Below are 16,479 nucleotides of genomic sequence, written 5' to 3'. Positions count from 1 at the left end.
GAATTAGAGGAGTGATTTAATCAAAATATTAAAATAAAAGAGATATGTTTATATAAAAGTTTAAAAAACATAAAAATTAAAGTGAAGATTACGGCCTATGCATGTACGACTTTTGTAAAACCAAAAAAAAAAAATTTAAAAGTGAAATCATCTTTATAAAGCTCGACTTCTATAAAAAAAATTAAGAAAAAAAAAGTCATATTTTTCAAAATACGATTTCTTTCTTTTCAGTTAGTCTAAAATCGTGAACAATACATTTTTTTTTTTTCATTTTAAGGTCGGAATATTCAAAGCAGAACTTAGATTTATGTAATTTTTTAAAAGTTTACTCAATTTGATAAATTTGAAAAACAAATAATTACGTCCATTAAGAAAATTATTTATAGTACGACTTTATATGCAACAATAAACATATATATTACATAACATTGGAGTAATCACTTCAAATAAAATATTGGAATGCATTCAAACAAAGAGATGCAAAATAAATATGTAAATAATTATTTATAATGGATATCACTTCTATTACTCCTCTTCCTGCATGCTTATGGGATCCACAAGTAATGCAACAATGTCATCCTTCCATAGTTTCCCATCTGTGTATTTATCCTTATAGTTTTCATAGGCAAGTTCAGTTATGCGGGCTCCATTAAGAACACAATCATGCATAGGTTTAGTGACAAGGTCTGACTTGAGACACTCTTCGTTTATAACCTTCCACAAATCTTCAATCTCTTTCTCAATGAATTTGTACGCATCTTCCTCTGAAATCTCATATTGTTTCATGCAACATTCAACTGCTGAAACCACGTGCATTCTTTCTTGTTCAAACTACAAATAATTAAAGCAAATCCAAGACATCAAGCACCATTAAATTTTTGTAGATTTGAGTCAAAATAAATATATATTGTACCTTATGTGAGGATATGTCATTCCCAAGTCTGCCAATAAGCGAAACAACTTCAATGATTTTTGGATTACTCGAAATCCAATCAAACACGTATTGTGCTGATTTTGCTAGAAGAATAAATGATGTTATCATAAGAGGGTATGTAGAAGATATAACTCCATTATCCTTATATTCTTGATATGTTGGAATATAAATCTCTTGACTCCATTTTGCTTCAGTCAAGTAGGCTCGTGCCAAGTTATGAAACTGCAAGTAAAATAATTTAAATGTTAATTAGTTACTTTATAGGAAAATGATGCAAAACATAATTAATCGACTAGTTAAAAACTATATGAATGAAAAACCTACAGCTTCTTTAACACATTGCACCACTGTGTTCGAGTTTTTACTCTCTATCGTAGCCAACTTTACTTCATCACACACTTCTATAATTGCATTAAACACTACTCTCATGCTATCTGGGAGAGATTGAATGGAACTAATATCCCATCTGAAATTCATACGAACAAAAGGAGAATTATGAATTCAAATTTGAAAACAATAAATTCATGAGACTGAAATAGTAGAACAAAAATTATCAACTGGTGAAGGCTTTTCAAATCATTAAATTTCCCATTGTGATAATATCATATAATTTGAACTAAGATCAACCTCTGAATTGCCTGTGTGAGGAGTTCAAGTTCTTCTATTGTTCCGTAGGCATCATAAGTATCATCTAGAAGAGAGATACACCCAATTAATTTGCTCCCTATCCTTCGTGCAATACTATATTCAGCTTCATAAGACAGGGAAATTGGCCATAAATAACACTCTGCTACCCTGTCTCTTGCATATGGGACCTTTGTTGCAAATTCTGACTTTTTCCACCATCTTCATAGAGAAAAAACACAGCTAATGTCATATTGATAGTTGATAGCTTAATAGCAACTTAACTATTTCATCTTTTATGATTTAAATGTTTTGTTGTATCAGCATAAGGCAATGTTATGAATGAATATGGTAATTTTGCTTGTGGTGAACTTTTCTTAGTTCTTCATATGTTCTATTAAAACTATTTATTCTACAAATACACGGTTACAGATTTGTAATACTTACTTGGTGATACTCCCGACTTCTATTTTGTGCAATCCTTGTAGCATATTGAAATCTAGTTTTGAAAATGTAAGAAGAACTTTGCAATGGGAAGGATTTGATTCATAAAAGGAAATGTAACGTCTGGCCTCCAACCTGGGAACTCCCCTATGAAAGGGTTTCCTTAAGCAATGACTTATTTGTGCAGCAAAGGATGGACTCAATTGATTAATCAAGGAATTTAGATGAGTTTGTGTGAAATCAAGTGCTTCATCTAATATATCTTCCCCGTGAATCCTTAACTGTGAAGCTTCAAACAAACTCCACAATCCTTGTACATCTTTGGCAATCTTTTGATCAAAGTCTCCCTTATTGTTCTTGAATTTGTTAAATATATCTGTAGAATACATTAGTTGGATTATACATAATCTATGCATATAATATGGTTCATGAATCGCTTTGTAATGTAGATATGGTGGCAAAGTTCTAGATACCTGACGAAATATGATACCCTCTTTGCCTAAGCAAACGAAATAGTAACGCCACATAGTGAAGACAACCTTCTTCTATTATGACATTATCATTTGTAGATGAGTTGTAGATTTGCTCTAATGCTTCATCAATTTCATGTTGAAAATGATAAGATATACCCAAACGTTGCAAGGAATCAATGAAATTTAGTTTTTGTAAGATACTATTGGTTGAAGATAGAAACATCTTCTTCACTTCTTCCTTCTGCATGTGAAATTGTTGCTTCATATTGTCATTGATTTCCTGCATTCAGTTGCAAAGAAAGAAGTTTTTGTAATGAAGATGGGATGGGAAGAGGAACTAAAAACATGCACGTGTGAATAATTCGAAACCTATACTAAGCTTACACAATAAAAACATAATTGATGTAGGAGGATTTTCTATATATCTCTAAAAGATTTTGTAAAGTCTTGATTGATTAAAATTGATTTAATCTTTCATTGTGTCAATATGTTTCAATATGTTTTAGAAAGATTTAAAACATATTGATTGTCATTTATATTAATAAACAATTGGACTACGTTAATATTAATGCATATATGTGATTGATTGTCCTCTTTATTCATGTTCATATTAGTGGCATAGATTGTCAGGTGAGTCACTAATTTATTGGACCCGCGGACTTAATTAAAAAAAATGAGATACTTTTTCTTTACGAATTATCAATTTATTATATAATTTAAAATAATGCAATCTTTTGTATTAGGTTTTCATAAAAGAGACAAAAAGACAATAACTTTCATAAAAAGGATCTTTCATGTGAAAAAGAAAAAAAAAAGTCACCAAGAAAGAGAGAGTAAAGAAAAAGAAAAAAGAAGAAGAAAAGAACAACCATTATATCCTATACAAAAATTTGTGCTGGAAAGGGAATATTTGGTCTAAGCTTTCTGTTGCTATTTTTGTTATGGATAATGATAATTTGACAATATTTTTTGAACAACATTTTAACATTATCTACGTGTTATTCTATTATTGATTCATGACGTTTATGATTATTATTATTGATTATGGAATAATTTTGACCAATCACATAATGACTCGTAGATGATGTTAAAATATTGTCAAAAAAATGTTGTTAAAATATTATTATCCTTTCCTTATCTTTCTTACAACTGGTATTTTCATTATTTTGTGACGCAGAAAGCCCAGATAGTGAAAGAAAAGTAGAAAACAATGTTTCAATCATGGACTAATCAAAATAAAATTTACATTTTGTAACTACTGTGATAAAATTAAATCATACCAGAATGCGTATTTCTTTAGTTATTTCTACCGAAATACTTGCCCAACAATTTAACTTAACTAGGACCATCCACCGCCTCTAATGTCTCTTTCTTTTTCATTTATCTGAATGTATTATACAATACTATATATTGTACAAGTCCAGCTTTGAAAACAAAAAAAAAACAAAAACAAATGCCACAGTTTGTAAACAGAAGTTTCAAGCTCTGCATTCACCCAATAATGGCTGAAGCTTTATAATCTTTTTATTTACATATTTGTGCTCGTGGTGAATCTGTTGCAGAGGAACTAGCTAGACTAGCCAATAATCATTAAAATATTACGTTTGTGAGCAGATAAAAGTAAAAAATTGCAAATTCAAACGTAAAATATAGTACCAGTGATTCTGAATCGTACTGAAGGAAACTATCGCCCCAAAAGCTTGGAGGAAAATTTGCACAAGGTCGAGTGATGGCGGAGGGTGCGTGTTCTGTCGAAAGAGACATGGTAATTTTCTTTTCAATATTTCTTTGTGATTTATCAATGATGGATGATTTGGGCAAATACTAGGTTATATATATATATATATATATATATATATATTCTAATGCTATCATACTGTTCAATTTGTCATCCAAATCTTTGGTTGGTATAAAAGAAAATAAAGTAAAAGATACCGACATATCCTTTATAAATTACAAAACTAATAACCAAAATTAACCTAGCAAGAAACAAAAGAATAAACAACTTGTTTCTTCTCAAAACCATACAATCATGCAATTTGGTGGTGTTCATAATTTTCAACTCCCGGTCCACACCGGATAGTCATATACTCACTATTAAAATGATCATTAAAAAAAAAGAAACACACAAATTGACAAAAAAAAGAAAAGGGTAAATTAATCTACCAAAAACAATCATTCAACACTTTTAACTAAGCATATAATATAGGTCAATCAATCCTAAGACATACAATCATTCATTTTAGACTTGACCATTTGGATATATGTATTGATGTCAAACTCTAGGGGACCTGCACTTGTATGGTGGAATAACTTGTCCACCCAAGGTTAGTCCGTCAAACATGTATGCCCAAGACAATTCATAGATAGGGTCTTCTTTACTCCTCATGATATAACCCATCATTTTCTACTTAAGGTTGAATGGTTATTGGAATGTCGATCATCCCCTATTTCGGAGCTCCATTACAAGAAAAATGCAAAATTATTTACTGATATTTATATACGGATTTTAATCCGTATATAATATATGTATTATATACAGATTTTATATACGGATTTTAGAAAGTGAATTACATACAGATTTTATGTACGGATTTTTTCTGTATATAAAATTCATATATAAATTTTAGCATGTTAGAATGGGAAAATTTGTGAAAACCAACATCCGTATATAATGGTGTATAATCTGTATGTAATTAAAAATAATAATTATTAAAGATAAAATCTAAAAATTCGTTTCCCTCTTTTACGGTCACCCTTTTCCCACTACTTTCCAAAATCTAAAAATTTTACATTTTTTCCCTCTCTTACGGTCACCCTTTTCCCTCAATTTTCTAAAATCTAAAATTTTTACAAATTCCATTCAAAATTAATCAATAATCTTAGTCACTACTCTAAGTTCTCTCAAAGTACGAACCCTAGGTTTCTTCTCCTTTCTTGACGCATCAATAGTCCCCTAGACCGGTCATTGTCGCACCTTCTCTAGAGATATACGAAGCCTTCCGAGCTCACTCACTGATATACAAAGCCCAAGTCTGACTCCCTCTTGCTCACTCTCAGTTCAGCCCCTCCCGTTGCCTCCACTCTCGTTCACTCTCAGCTCAGTCTGTCATTCACTGCCGCTGGCTCGCGTTCACTCACAGTGTTCATCGCTCAGGCTCTCGCTGATGAAGATCGTTCTTCCTACTTCTTGACACACAGAGTTCGTTCATTGTTCATTGATGTGGTAAGTCATGTTCTTCGTTCATCATTAAATCCCTAAATTCATAAAACCCGAAAACACTAATTCTTCTCTTCTTTTCTTTCTTTCGTTCACTCACGTGAAATCATTTATGCGGGCTTGAGCTTTGTTGTCTAGATCGGAGGCCAACACATGTAGTTGGCCTTTCGGGGTAGGGTTTATAATGACCCAATTTTAAAAACTTAAAAAAAAGACCCTCTTTTTCTAGGGTTCTCCATCACAAATCAGAACCAAACAACATCCTACTCTGTTTGACTGCTCTGCTTGATTATGTATGTATGCAGTATGAAGGTGCAGCCAATGAGGGTGGTAGAGGACCGAGTATTTGGGATACCTTCACTCACAAATATCCAGGTAAATATATATGATTCTGATTTTCTCTTATGGTTATACTGAAGATCTTTTCCAAAATTTATATAATTATTGATATATAGTAATTAACATGCAAAAAAGGTAGAAGACAGAAGCAATGAGGATGTTGCAGTTGACTCGTATCACAGCTACAAGGTATTGTCGATTCAAAGTTTTTGTTTCTTTTGATGTAATTTATCAACTATCATCACTAATGAAAAGTAGCGCTGAAAGCTTATCAGATATTTGCATCATATAATATGAAATAAAGTGTTGCTTTTGTAAATTTCATTTCTTATCACGATTATTGCTACACCTAATGATTACCATTAAGAGCTTGTTTATCAAACTCTAGATAAATATATTTAGAACATTCTATCCAAATTAAATGATTATTTATTACTTAGACTAGACCCTAGGAAAGTTTAACTAAAAGAAATGTTAAACATTAAAAAAATTTAAAGAATTGTTGTTTTAGTTTGTTTTCCATCGTTTTCAAATAAACATGTTTTGTTACATCTTATATTTCAGGACAATGTTCAGATTATGAAGGATATGAATAATGTTTATAGATTTTACATGGTCAAGAATTCTTCCGAGTAATTCAAATATAGATCTATGATTATTTTGGAGTAAGCTTTACTTGTTTGGGTGTTTCATTACAATCATTACTTATTTATCTACTATAAACTGCATATATATTCACATATGGAAAGCTAAGTGGAGGTATAAACCATGAAGGAATTGACTCTTACAACAACCTTATCATTGAGGTATTGGCAAATGGTAAGAATAAAAACTTTATTATGGATATTTTTATTATGCTTTACATATAGCAACTTCTCATGTTATTGGTGATGATAAAACATTAATATTAATCATCTTTTATATTAAAATAATTTCAGGTTTTGAAGCATTTGTAACTCTATTTCATTGGGATCTTCCTCAATCTTTAGAAGATGAATATGGGCGTTTCTTAAGTCCTCGCATTGTGTAAGTTTTGCAATTTAATTAACATTTTCACTTGAATGCTTTGCTAAAATGTTTTGGGAACATTCCTAAAAAATCACACACTTTAATATAGGAACAAAACCCTATTTCACAACACATCACCAACTTGTTGCTCATTCAGTTGTGGTTAATGTGTACAAGACTAAGTATCAGGTGAGTTTTTATTAAATTTCAGCTTCGTACTTGCTATGTTTGTTACTGTGGAACATATTTTTTAATATATTAAATGCAAAATAGCATGAGAAACTTATAATTCTAAGTGTTTGCTAGCATGTGAAATATCAGTTTATCCAGTATTTTTTGTATTGGAAGAATGTTTATATAGTGGAAAAGAGCATGAGAAACTGATAATTTTAAGTGCAAAGCATTACAAGAATAAGAACCATTCACGTTAATAAGTAAGATGGATTCAAAATAAAGATATAGATATCAACCTTTCTTTTAAATGTTGGTTTCTTAACTATTTTCCTTATTCTTAAGGCCATCAAGATTTCAATTGCTTTATTTCTTCTCCAGTACCACTTTTTCTTCTATGCCTTTAAGATATTATAATTTATGAAAATACTTTCATAGAAGTAACTCACTGTACAAATATTAAAATAACTGATGTAGTATTGAAATGCGCAAATTAATTCTACATCAAATAACACATCTCATGTAATTCACAACATAATTCAAATTTTAAGTTAAACATAATGTCTTAATAAAATATAGCATAGGTGACAAAAGTCCTGGTTAATACATAAAAATAGATGTTAGTTCATAATAATCGCATGAAAAAAGACTTTTTTTATTCCTTTTGCTTTTTAATTTCAATCTAATTACCACAATGTTGTATTGAATTGGTTGTTGAACACTCTTAGTATAGATGATCTATATCAGTATTGTAGAACTTTGAGTTTTTTAAGTACTTTGTGATCTCAATTAACTCTCAAAAGCCTTTCTCCATTTTAGCTTTTCAACTTGTATCCTTTGAATGACATTATCAACTTACCCATCTTTCTTGGATTATTATTTTTTATTTGAATGTCTTAACGAATTCTACTTATAATATTTTTATTTTAAAGCTTTGTTGGACTTTTATTATATAAGGAGTAACAAGTATGATATATCTCCAGAGCTTGCTCTGTCATGGAGAAAGGTGCAAGCAGGAAACAGAGAGAAGGAAAGGAAAAGTGCAAGAGGTATGAAATTAAAATTTTATTTTTTTGAAAACTTACAACTAAAAAAAAGGATTTTATTTAACATAGGCTGGTCAATAATTTTTAACATGCAGTATTGATTTTATTTAACATAGGCTGAGTCAATAATAAGTAACATAAATATCTATAGTTTTATAATGATGAGGTGTACTATTTTCATAGGGCTTTGCTATTCATTTATCAGCCACTAATAAAACGTAGGTTGTATCATCTATTCTAATCCCAGTTGTGCTTCTTTCTGGAACTATGTAAAAGTTGCCCATTTTAGGGTGATGAAGCATAGCAATTACAAATGTTTATATCTTAAATGTTTTATTTTATCTGCCATGTGTTTAGATCTATTTGAAATATTATACATTAAGACAAATAGATCTATTTGAAATATTATTTAACTAGTTTTGTTTTCAATGACCAGCAATCTAAGTCTACTATAGTTATGTCATTTCTTATTCCCTCCCTTTGTTTTCAGATTCCATCAAGCTTGAAGAAGGTCGTCCATCCAATAATTTTTTGTGTAGCATTAGTAGAGCTAGCAGCAATTATTTCACAGTTTCTTTCTTAGTACAGCTTGATTCTATTTTAGGTGTAAATTACAGTTTAGTTAATATTCAACTCTATATTGTACAAGGGCCGGTTTGTTTTGAACTCTATTTATAAAGTCTTTCAATAAAATTTTTATGTTTTAATTATTTGTTTTAAGCATAATTATATATTATAAATTCTTTACATTCGTTGAAAGTTGAAACTAATAATAGCAATAACCTTATATAATATTGTATTTGTAAGTTTCTTTGTTTCAAAGCTTTCTATCTTTTACAAATAATTATTTTTTCTCTATTGTATGTTACATACAGATAATTTGTATGTAAAAAAATATTTTTTGATATATTATATACGGATATTATATACGGATTCATCTGTATATAACTTATATACGGATTTATTCGTATATAGCTTATATATGGATTTATCCGTATATAGCTTATATACGGATTTATCCGTATATAACTTATATACGGATATATCCGTATATAATTTATATACGGATAAATCCGTATATAACTTATCTACGATAATTTTATATACGGATTTTTGTCCGTATGTAAGTCGTATGTAATCAAGTATTATATACGGATTTTGGGCCTTATATACGGATTTTGGCTGTATGTAATTTAAGTTTTTCTTGTAGTGCTCCTACATCAATACATTACATTACTGAACAACACCATAGAATCTCTTTGCTAGATTCATGAAATTATGTCAAACACATATATCATGCACATTACTTATCACGAACTCATCATCATTACCAGATCATACTTGAATAAACACTATATCATGTGTGAATAAATACCATACCTACTCATATTCAGATATAACCTGAAACATCACTAATATAATAATACACATGCATAAAATCCAAAATGTCTTAATTCAAATAGAGTAAAAATCGGAAAATCAGAAACATGCAATGGCTTAAGAGCAAGGAGTGCTCAACGCATGTCTTTGGCGCTCAACGCATGTCTTTGGCGCTCAACGCTAATTCTCATGAAAACATGTTCACGCAGTGAGTCCTCCTCTCATCCAGCGAATTATGGAGGAAAGGTTCCAGGCCTACAGAGAATAAATGGCGCTCAATGCTCAAAAGTGTCGCTCAACGCCATATAACACATAAGCTCTTTGACTTTGCAGTGCTCAGTGCCACACAGAACCGCTCAACGCCACACCAGAAACTATAAACTTTTATTATTGATCTAATTGTACTCAAGCCCTATCTAAATGAACAAATTGGTATTCTTGACACTGTGATTGATTCAAAAACATCTTTAAACATCATATTGAATACCAATTTGCTCCATTGGCTAGTGACTCAGTCCATTAGATAAAACCAAAATTAACCAAAAACCAAACAACATATTCAACATACCAAAGACCAAATTGCAACAATACAAGTAGCTAACCAAGTCTTGAAGTAGCTAACCAAGTCCTAAAATGCATAAACTCATACTCCAAATATCAAGTTCATTCAATAAACGATCCCCATAAAAATTCATCCGTCAACCACCAATTTTAGACTAATTTCAAACCATCACTTATACCTATTACCAAACCACGATTCAACAACAATTTCAACTAATTATAACATCAATTTAATCATTTCAAACAACCAAAACAAGTAACATTTAACAAGCTATCATAGCTAGATTTCCCTATACCAGACAACACACAATCAAACTAAAATCAATCAACATACTTAAACACAACAAAATTTCAACGTGCTTAACTACCCAAATTCAACAACTCAATTAAATTAATCCAACTTAAGGATATCAACTCATACTATCCAAGTATTAAAAACTTAAAATAAGGTATTTAACTTCTCTTACTTGACAGATGGCCAACAAGCTCTAAAACAGCTTCAAACACACAAGAAACTTTATTTGCTCCTACGAATAACAGAAAGACAATCAATATATACTGTTAGAATCACTGATCGACAAATATTCAAACTGATGACTCAATAGACATTTGCAAACGAAGCAATACCCACATAAAACAGGTATAAGAAAAGAGCAAAGAAAAAAGATTGAAATTCAACTTACTCAAACGAAAAAACTCATGAGTCCAGATTAAAAATTTCATCACAAGGATCAATCCTACAATAACATTTATTCAGTTAGACAAGCACAAAACTCTAAAAAATCAATTTCTAAAAAAATTATATGTTTTAAAATAAACTCATTTATAAAAAACCTATTTACATTAAATTTTTTTAATATTAATATAATCGAGTCTTACTCACTTTTAAATTATTATTTTTTAATCTTTATATAACGCAACTTAAATAAGATAAACAATGACATCATTTTAGTCACTTTAACAATTTTAAATTTTATTGTTGTATATGTTACTTTTTACGTTTAATTGTTACTTTTTTTACCGTACTTTATGTTGTAAATAAAACTAAACTCTAACGTCTTTAACTATCAAATGACAGTCTAGCATTGGTATACATATATACCCCACTATGGTTAATGAGAATTAGCACTCGTTATTCTCTCTCTGTTTTACACTCTCTGCCCATCTCTCTCTTTGTTGCATTCTCACAAACACCTTCTAGTCCTAACAGTGGTATCAGGAGCGATAGGTTCTGAAACTCGGTAAAGTTTTGTGATGCTCAAGAAGACGCTTCAAGAAGAAAGGAGTGTGGAAGTGATGGCCAGAATGATTGACAGTAACCTACCTGTATTTGACGGCAAAGGGTTCGATGATTGGTGCGTGAAGATCGACGCAATTCTTGGCTTTCAAGAAGTGGACGAGATAGTCAAGAAAGGCTTTAAAGAATCGTTAAAGGGAGACTCAAAAGAAGTGAAGAGACAACACAAGGAGAACAAGAGGTTGGAATGCAAGGCTCAAATGTTGTTGCATCAGTGTGTGTCGGCTGCTATCTTCCAGAAAGTCTAGAAAGTTGTTACGGCGAAGGAGGTTTGGGATATCCTACAAGAAGGATATGGTAATTCCAACAAGGTGAGGAAGGTCCGTTTGCAATCCCTACAGAGGAAATATGAGCTTCTATGCATGGGGGAGCAGGAAACGATGGTAGAGTACATCGGCAGAATTCAAATCTTGGTGAATGCTATGAGAGCATGCGATAAGGTTATGAAAGACAAAAAGATTATCGAGAAAATTTTGAGAATGCTGACGCCCCAGTATGACCACATTGTTGTGACTATAGAAGAAAGCAAAGATCTGGAAACGACGGGAGTGGAAGAACTATAGAACTCCCTCAAAGCGCATGAACAGAGGTTGATTGAGAGAAAGAATGCAGAAAAGGATGCAGTGCAAGGCATAAATCAAGCGTTGCAAGCCAGAAATGATCAAAGCTTCAAGAGCCGAGGATCTGGAAGAGGCAAAGGATGGACACGCGGTGGCCGAACGGGTGGTGGAGGTACGAAACCCTCTGAACAAATTGACGAAAATGATGCAAGTGAGCAGAATGAGGGAAACAGTAGAGGGGGAAGACAATTTCGAGGTAGAGGAAGAAAGGACAAAAGAAGTGTTCAATGCTACACCTGTAACAAGTTCGGGCACTACTCTGTAGAGTGCTGGCACAATGAAGCCGCGAAGAAGAACAAGAATGACGAGGCGGTGAACCTTGCTCAGGAGGCATGTGATTCGTAATCCGATCTTGTTGTGCTGATGAGTACTCTAGAACGAGTAGAAGAGGAGTTGTGTAGAGAGATAGCGCGGGACAGGTGTGAATGTGTATCTGAACATGTGTTGCAGCCGAGAGCAACAAGCCCTGCAGATGCGTGTCATTGTGGCACAGACCACGTGTTGTTGCTGTCAAGTGAAGATAGGCATTTAGTTGATGAAGAAACCGACCGGGTGTCATCTTCATATGTAGCAGAAGAAGAAAACGAACGACTGTCGTATTCAAGTGCAGCTTGTAAAGAAATCGAGCAGATGTTGTCTTCTAATGCAGTTGATAAAGAAACTGAACGGTCTTCAATTACAGTAGTTGTTGAAGAAGTGTTACCTTCAGACCGAACGATTGCTGAAGAAGAGATGTTGCCTTCAGACCGAACGATTGCTGTAGAAGAGATGTTGCCATCAGACCGAGCGGTTACTGAAGAAGATGTGTTGCCTTCAAATCGAACGGGTGTTGAAGAAGTGGTGTTGTTCTCAAACCGAACGGGTCGTAATGAAGAAACCGGACGACTGGTGTCTTCAGACCGAATGGGAGTCGATGGAGAAACCGAACGGTTGTTTAACCGAATGATTATTAATAAAGAAACTGGACGAGCGTTGACAGGTGTTAAGAACTGGAACACGTGTTGATGTCTGCAGATGCGAGCCATGTAGAAGACGATAAATGCTGGTAGTTAGATACAAGATGCTCCAACCATATGACAGGCAAGAGGGAATGGCTGATAGACTTGGATAAAAGTGTCAGAAGCAGCGTGAAATTTGCCGACAACACCGTGATCATGGCTGAAGGGGCTGGAAAAATCCTGATCACACGCAAGGATGGTCGATCAGCCTGCATGAACAACGTGTTGTATGTTCCAACAATGAAAAACAATTTATTAAGTCTTGGACAGTTCCTGGAGAAGGGATACACTGTGACGATGCAACAAGGACTCATCGAAGTGTTTGATGAAAGGCAACGGCTGGTGCGCAAAGCCCCTCTTGCTCGAAACCGAATCTTTAAGGTGAATCTGCAGGCCACGATTGTTTAGTGCCTAGCTACGACTGATACTAGTGATGATACGCGGAAGAAGAAAAGGAGATCTAGAAAAGATGAGCATAGGCATGGTAAAAGGAGAAACAAACGTCGAAAGAAGAAACGAAGGAACCAAGAGAGTGGAAATAGCCCCGATGGTGAGAATTGTGGTGTTCAACTGAAATATCAGAAGTAAAAAACGGCAGTCTAATATGATGGACGATCAGCCTGGCAAAGTTTGGAGTTAAATTTCTAGGGAGTTTAGTTTTAGAGGGGTATATTGTAAATAAATCTAAACTCTAACATTTTTAATTGTCAAATGATAGTCTACCATTCTCTGTATATATATATACCCGCTGTGATTAATGAGAATTAACACTCGTTATTCTCTCTATTTTAGACCCTCTGCCCATCTCTCTGTTGCATTCTCACAAACACCTTCCAGTCGTAACACTTTAAATATTCGTATGTGCATTTTAATTTCAATTGACCCTCCTTCCTATCATATTAGTTAATAGTATTTGAGATTTTAATATTAAATCTAATATTTATTTAACTTCATGTCAAAATACTGGAAGAAAACAAATATTATTCAAAACCCGAAAAAAAGTAATATATATATATATATATATATATATATATATATATATATATATATATATCGAATAGATGAGTTAATTTATAAATTTTTGTGATATATATTAGAAAAATGACACTTGCAACTTGCAGAATCTAGTGGAATAATGATGAGAAAGTTGTCGGTATGGTATTGTAAGACTGTGTGAGAAAAATATTCTAATTAATAATATGATTGTTGCTTGATTCAGTCGCACTATCAATATAATTGCAAGCCCCTGCAACCCCTCGCTTGGGTACTTCTGCATTTCAGTCCAAATACAAATGCTTCGTAAGCTCCACTTTCACACCAAAAAGTATATTATGCTTGTAAATTTTAAAATTATATATTTAAGTTGTTAAAAATATTATAAATAAAACTTTTGAGGATTAAAATAACAGAATTATATATACTGTTTGTAACAATAAAAAGTTAAACCCTATTATTACTAAAAATCAATTTTTTTTTTCTAACAATTAAAATCCATCACAAAAATTATTCTAATTATATAATATTTTATTATATTTTGATAATTAAAAAATACCACCAAAATATACTATATTTATTATTATTTAATATCTACTAAATATTTAAAACGGTAAAAAAATTACTTTATATATATATATATTATTTCTAAAATTTAAAAGTAATATTTATTAATTAGTTTTAATCAATTTTACGACCAATAATTTAATTATTTATTATATTCCATGAATAAATAATTCAAGAGAAAAAAGTAAAATTCTAAACTCATAAGAAAATAAAGAAAGAATTTTAAAAAAACATATAAAAAATATATTCACTAGTATAAAAACAACGGATAACGTCACGCGTTCAACGTCCAACCACTGAATAGCCAACGTTAAAAGTGACCGGTGACATTTTTGTAAATAAATGCAATTATTAAATGTTGTTTAGAAATGTAATTCGACGTAAAAAGATATAAAACGTCGAATGTCCAGCGTTAGACGTCAAAATGTTAGTGAATTCAATAAATATTTGAGCAGGAGAATGAAAATTCATTGACTTTATCTTAGTGCGCGAAACTCTCTTCTCTTCTCAAACTTTTCTTGAACGAAGTTTGACGACTATCACATGTAATCTTTCTTTCATTTGATTCGAATGCATTTTATGTATGATTTTCGTTTGTTTTGACCGATTATTTTGGTGCTTTTGTCAGTATTTTATGTATGCATTTTATATATATATACACACACATTATTTTCCAGTATTTACTTCATAACTCTTTTATTTTTTTCTTTCCCTGCATACTTTTTGCTCCTCTCTTCTAACTTTTATAATTATATCCACAAAATTCACTCACAAATATCACCTAATTACAAATATCACTTGATTATTCAAATGGTGTATTAAGTTTCAAATAAGTTTTAAGTTTCTCATTTAATTATTTATACTAATGTTTGACTCTCCTAATTTTTTATGTTCAATCGTGTAAACACTTCATTTACTAGGTAATATAAAAAAAACTTATCTTTATTGTCCTTGATCCTTAAATTGTCTTTCATTTGTAAAATTCTTTATTTTGTTTAATTAATTTTCATTATCTCTTAATTGCTCAACTAGTTAAACCTTTAGAAATTTTTTCAGATTTCTTTTGTGACCCAAATGAAGTGGTTCATTCCTTGAATGATTGAAGGAAAGTATTTTTTTTTATCTCTGTTATCTAAACTTTAAACTCTTTCATTTGTGATTGTAAGTTCGATTTATTTTAGTGTTTAAGTTAGTCGTTCTTTAAAAAAATTAATAATAAATTATAGGTTCTTTTGATCCGAACCAATTTTCTGTTTTTCAACACTTTTTAAATTATTTGTTGTTATTATAAAGAAAAGGATTTTAATTGAACTTTGATCTTAAAAAAGGGAAAATTCTTTTAAAATAAATTTTTCTTATTAAACTAATTCATTCCCACCTTTTTTATTTTCAACATAAACATTTTGTTGCACGATTCTAACAATCCTTACTGCGGTTGTCATTCTTAGACACAAAAGAGACTAAAAATTTATTTAATCTTTTAAAAAAATTATAAACATTTTACTTTTTCAATACACATAAAAATATAACATATCTTATTCTTTTTACAATACTTATCAAAATTTGTTCCAATAAACTTAACCTAAGTTTAAATATCTTAATTAATAGTTAAAATTTAAATAAAATAATAAGTAATATATATTAATATGTAAAATAACAAAAATTACATTTTTAGACTCTAAACTTTAATAATAAATATTGAAATTTGTCTATGTTTTAAATTTTGATATAATATGATTCTCAAAATTTAAAAATAAATAAATATAATTTTTTTAACCTAATCACGTTAAATTTTTAAATTTTT

At 31.1% G+C, this 16,479-nt stretch overlaps 2 protein-coding genes across 9 annotated transcripts; one reads left to right on the top strand and one right to left on the bottom strand.

The window, feature by feature from the left end:
• Window positions 1-367: 367 nt before the first annotated feature.
• LOC108322104 (probable terpene synthase 2) lies at window positions 368-4,277 on the bottom strand. Its single transcript, XM_017554082.2, has 7 exons — window positions 4,132-4,277; window positions 2,476-2,755; window positions 2,006-2,378; window positions 1,562-1,780; window positions 1,259-1,400; window positions 914-1,156; window positions 368-831 (listed from the first exon to the last, which is right to left on the bottom strand). Exons 1-7 carry the CDS (start codon window positions 4,237-4,239, stop codon window positions 526-528), a joined length of 1,671 nt encoding a protein of 556 aa, XP_017409571.1. The 5' UTR covers window positions 4,240-4,277; the 3' UTR covers window positions 368-525.
• Window positions 4,278-5,400: 1,123 nt separating this feature from the next.
• LOC128194778 (cyanogenic beta-glucosidase-like) lies at window positions 5,401-8,836 on the top strand. Of its 8 annotated transcripts, none has more exons than XR_008246143.1 (8): window positions 5,401-5,701; window positions 6,001-6,070; window positions 6,170-6,223; window positions 6,599-6,699; window positions 6,809-6,853; window positions 6,973-7,231; window positions 8,197-8,262; window positions 8,750-8,836. XR_008246143.1 is itself a non-coding variant. In XM_052870874.1 (7 exons), exons 1-5 carry the CDS (start codon window positions 5,697-5,699, stop codon window positions 7,062-7,064), a joined length of 291 nt encoding a protein of 96 aa, XP_052726834.1. In that variant the 5' UTR covers window positions 5,403-5,696; the 3' UTR covers window positions 7,065-7,231; window positions 8,197-8,262; window positions 8,750-8,836. The 8 variants fall into 8 exon arrangements, 1 of the variants encoding a protein (XP_052726834.1); XR_008246141.1 differs by having other exon boundaries at window positions 6,784-6,853; XR_008246142.1 differs by having other exon boundaries at window positions 6,599-6,853; window positions 6,982-7,231.
• The last annotated feature ends 7,643 nt before the right edge of the window (window positions 8,837-16,479 follow it).

The sequence above is a fragment of the Vigna angularis genome, chromosome 11 (genome assembly GCF_016808095.1).
Source record: "Vigna angularis cultivar LongXiaoDou No.4 chromosome 11, ASM1680809v1, whole genome shotgun sequence".
NCBI lineage: Eukaryota > Viridiplantae > Streptophyta > Magnoliopsida > Fabales > Fabaceae > Vigna > Vigna angularis.
Note: the sequence above shows the minus strand (reverse complement) of the source record. Positions and strands in the feature narration are given on the sequence as shown.

Coding starts and splice junctions, on each gene's coding strand:
- LOC108322104 (XM_017554082.2), bottom strand. CDS start 4,239: ATGTCTCTTTCGACAGAACACGCACCCTCCGCCATCACTCGACCTTGT. Junction 2,756..4,131: donor AGTACGATTCAGAATCACTG/GTACTATATTTT, acceptor AACTGAATGCAG/GAAATCAATGACAATATGAA. Junction 2,379..2,475: donor AGGGTATCATATTTCGTCAG/GTATCTAGAACT, acceptor TGTATTCTACAG/ATATATTTAACAAATTCAAG.
- LOC128194778 (XM_052870874.1), top strand. Junction 6,071..6,169: donor CTTCACTCACAAATATCCAG/GTAAATATATAT, acceptor CATGCAAAAAAG/GTAGAAGACAGAAGCAATGA. Junction 6,224..6,783: donor ACTCGTATCACAGCTACAAG/GTATTGTCGATT, acceptor ACATATGGAAAG/CTAAGTGGAGGTATAAACCA.